Here is a 2417-nt window from a genome sequence, read left to right on the forward strand (position 1 = left end):
CCACTTGGTCCGCCGGTTCTGGAACCAGGTTTTGACCTGAGCGTCAGTCATTTTGAGCGCCTTGGCCAGGGCGGCGCGCTCGGCGGAGGCCAGGTACTTCTGGCGGTGGAAGCGCTTCTCCAGCTCGCAGATCTGCAGGCGCGTGAAGGACGTGCGCGGCTTCTTCTTCTTGGGGGGCGTCCGGTTCTGATAGGGGTGACCTATACGGCGTGTTACAGTGAAGGGTGAGAGGGCCACTGGAGCGGGAGACAGACAGACGGCAGAGGCAAGCGGCAGAGCGTCAGGAGGCGTCCCAGGCCCGACTCCCCGCGACTCAGCGAGCATAGCAGCTAGACCCCAAAATCAGAGCCGACCAGGGCCTCGATCCTCCCTTCAGCCCTCAGCTCCAAGCCGGGGCCAGAAAGGGCCCCCTCCCGCCGCAAGCTGCAGCCGCTGCTGCCACCACGGAGGCCTCCCCAGTCCTGGGCTTCCACGTGCCCAACCAGACACTATACCACAGCCACCTCCCCAGTCTCCCTGAGGCAGCAGAAGATGGCAGCCCCCTAGGGCCCCCCACAGCTTCCCACTGCCCCAGGCCTCCAGCTTCAGAGAAGCTGCCCAATAGTAAGAGGCTGGACCCTGCCTGGTCCTGACCTAAGCCTCCATCACACAGCGATATACACAGACACATCACATACAACAGTGGCAAGTTATAGCTCTACACATCCAAACAAGCCAGCAGACAGGCACAGGCACTCAGGCAGACACGCACAGGACATGGCAACACAGGGCAGTCATATACTCCCTCCGAACCTTCCTTAGGCCTGAAGGACGAGGAGATGCGCCGTGGCTCCCCTAGGTAGGCCTCTGTGAGGTACCTTTTAGCAGACCCAGGATTACTGGGTTCCAGGCTGGGGCTTCCCTCAGAGTCCTTCCCTCATTCCAGCGCTGAGAGGACTTGGGTTGGGGCAGTGGAACCCCTTGAGTACAGGGCCCTTCCTAGAGCCCCAAAGTGGAGTGGCTGTTCTGCTTCTACGAACCTCCCCTCCCCCACAAAAAAACTTTTTGCCACAGACCTAGAGTCTGAGCCAAGGTTGGAACAGGAGCAGGGGGGTCTGGGGTGCCTTAGGGTCTCCTGGTCTAGGGTCTAGCAGCTCTAAGCTGCCTACCCCCCCCCCCTTTCACAGTTGGGCGCTGGAGCCCAAACCCCGCTGGAGTCCCGGCCTGTGCCTCCCTCCTCCTGCTCCTAAGGCCTGTCCGGAACCCAGACTCAACTCGTGGCTGCTTCCCAGCGGGCGTGGGGGCCTGGCTGGGCGGGAAGATCATACTCTCAGATCCAGGGGATGCCAAGGGAAGCGGGAAGTGAAGCCGGGGAAAGGGCCCGCGCCGAGCCAGGGCTGAGCGCCGACAGCGGAAGCAGGAGCGCAGAGAGCCGGGACTAACGGAGGAAGGCGGGGAGCAGGCAGCGGAGAGGAGGGCAGCCGGCGCCACCGAAAGCGCAATCGTCCCGGGAGTAGTCCTTTGGCGGCCAATCGATCCTGGGCCTGGCCGGTGCGTTATTTACGCCGGAGGGCCAGGGGTAGGAGGTGGAGCAGGCCGAGCCCGGACAGAGCCAGGGGTAGGAGGTGGGGGAGAAGGCCGAGCCCGGGCAGAACGAAAATGAAGCGGGCGGCTCAGCCTCACGCTGCCACCGACCTGGACGAAGCCCGCAGTTCGGGAGGAAAGGCCCGCCGGCTCTGCCGCTGTGCTCGGGCTCGTGGCCTCTGCTGGCCCGCAGCGCAGCAGACACTGGGACTTGGAGTGTGTGTGTGTGTGTGTGTGTGTGTGTGTGTGTGAGAAAGGGTGGTTCTGAGGAGTGACTGGAGGGAGAGGTGTGGGCTAGGGGGAAAGATAGACACCCCTGGGGACTTGGGCGGCTCAAGCAGCTGCAGGAATTGGAGAGTGTCTGAATGGGGCTTGGCTTGGGTCAGGAATGCCCAGCCAGCCCTGGCTGGTGGTTCAGTGGTTAGAGTGGCCACTGGTGCACCAGAGGGTCATGGTTCAATTCCCTGCCAAGGGCATGTCCCTGGGTATTCCCTTGCGTCTGGTTCTGGGGCTCACCGCCTCCTAAGAGAACATCGGCCGGGACGGAAGAAACAGTTTGTTCACATCGCGCCCTTTCTCTGAGATTCCGGGCCCCAAGTGCGGGCGGAATGTGTCCCGAAGCTACATTCCCCTTCCCTCCCTCTGACCCGGCCCAGGACTCCGCGAGGGGACTCCGGGAGCGCTTCTCAGAGCAGGGGTCCTGCGGGAGAGACGCCGCGGGCCCAGGCTGGGAGAACTCTGCCAGCCTGGCGATTCCTCGAGCATAGAAAGGTGGCAGGCGGCTAAACGTGGGGGAAGCACCAAGAGGAGCTGAGCGACCGACCGGGCAGGCACAGGGGGCTGCAGGGAGCCAC

General features: G+C 63.3%; 1 protein-coding gene across 1 annotated transcript in view; it reads right to left on the bottom strand.

Annotated features, from left to right (window-relative positions):
* The window catches only part of TLX1 (T-cell leukemia homeobox 1), a 3948-nt gene extending 3560 nt beyond the window's left edge, over positions 1 to 388 (bottom strand). The window contains exon 1 of the mRNA XM_014549482.1: positions 1 to 388. Coding sequence (XP_014404968.1) covers positions 1 to 324 — 324 coding nt within the window. The 5' untranslated portion in view covers positions 325 to 388.
* Between the last annotated feature and the right edge of the window lie 2029 nt (positions 389 to 2417).

This window comes from Myotis brandtii, unplaced genomic scaffold (assembly GCF_000412655.1).
Source record: "Myotis brandtii unplaced genomic scaffold, ASM41265v1 scaffold550, whole genome shotgun sequence".
Taxonomy (NCBI): Eukaryota; Metazoa; Chordata; class Mammalia; order Chiroptera; family Vespertilionidae; genus Myotis; species Myotis brandtii.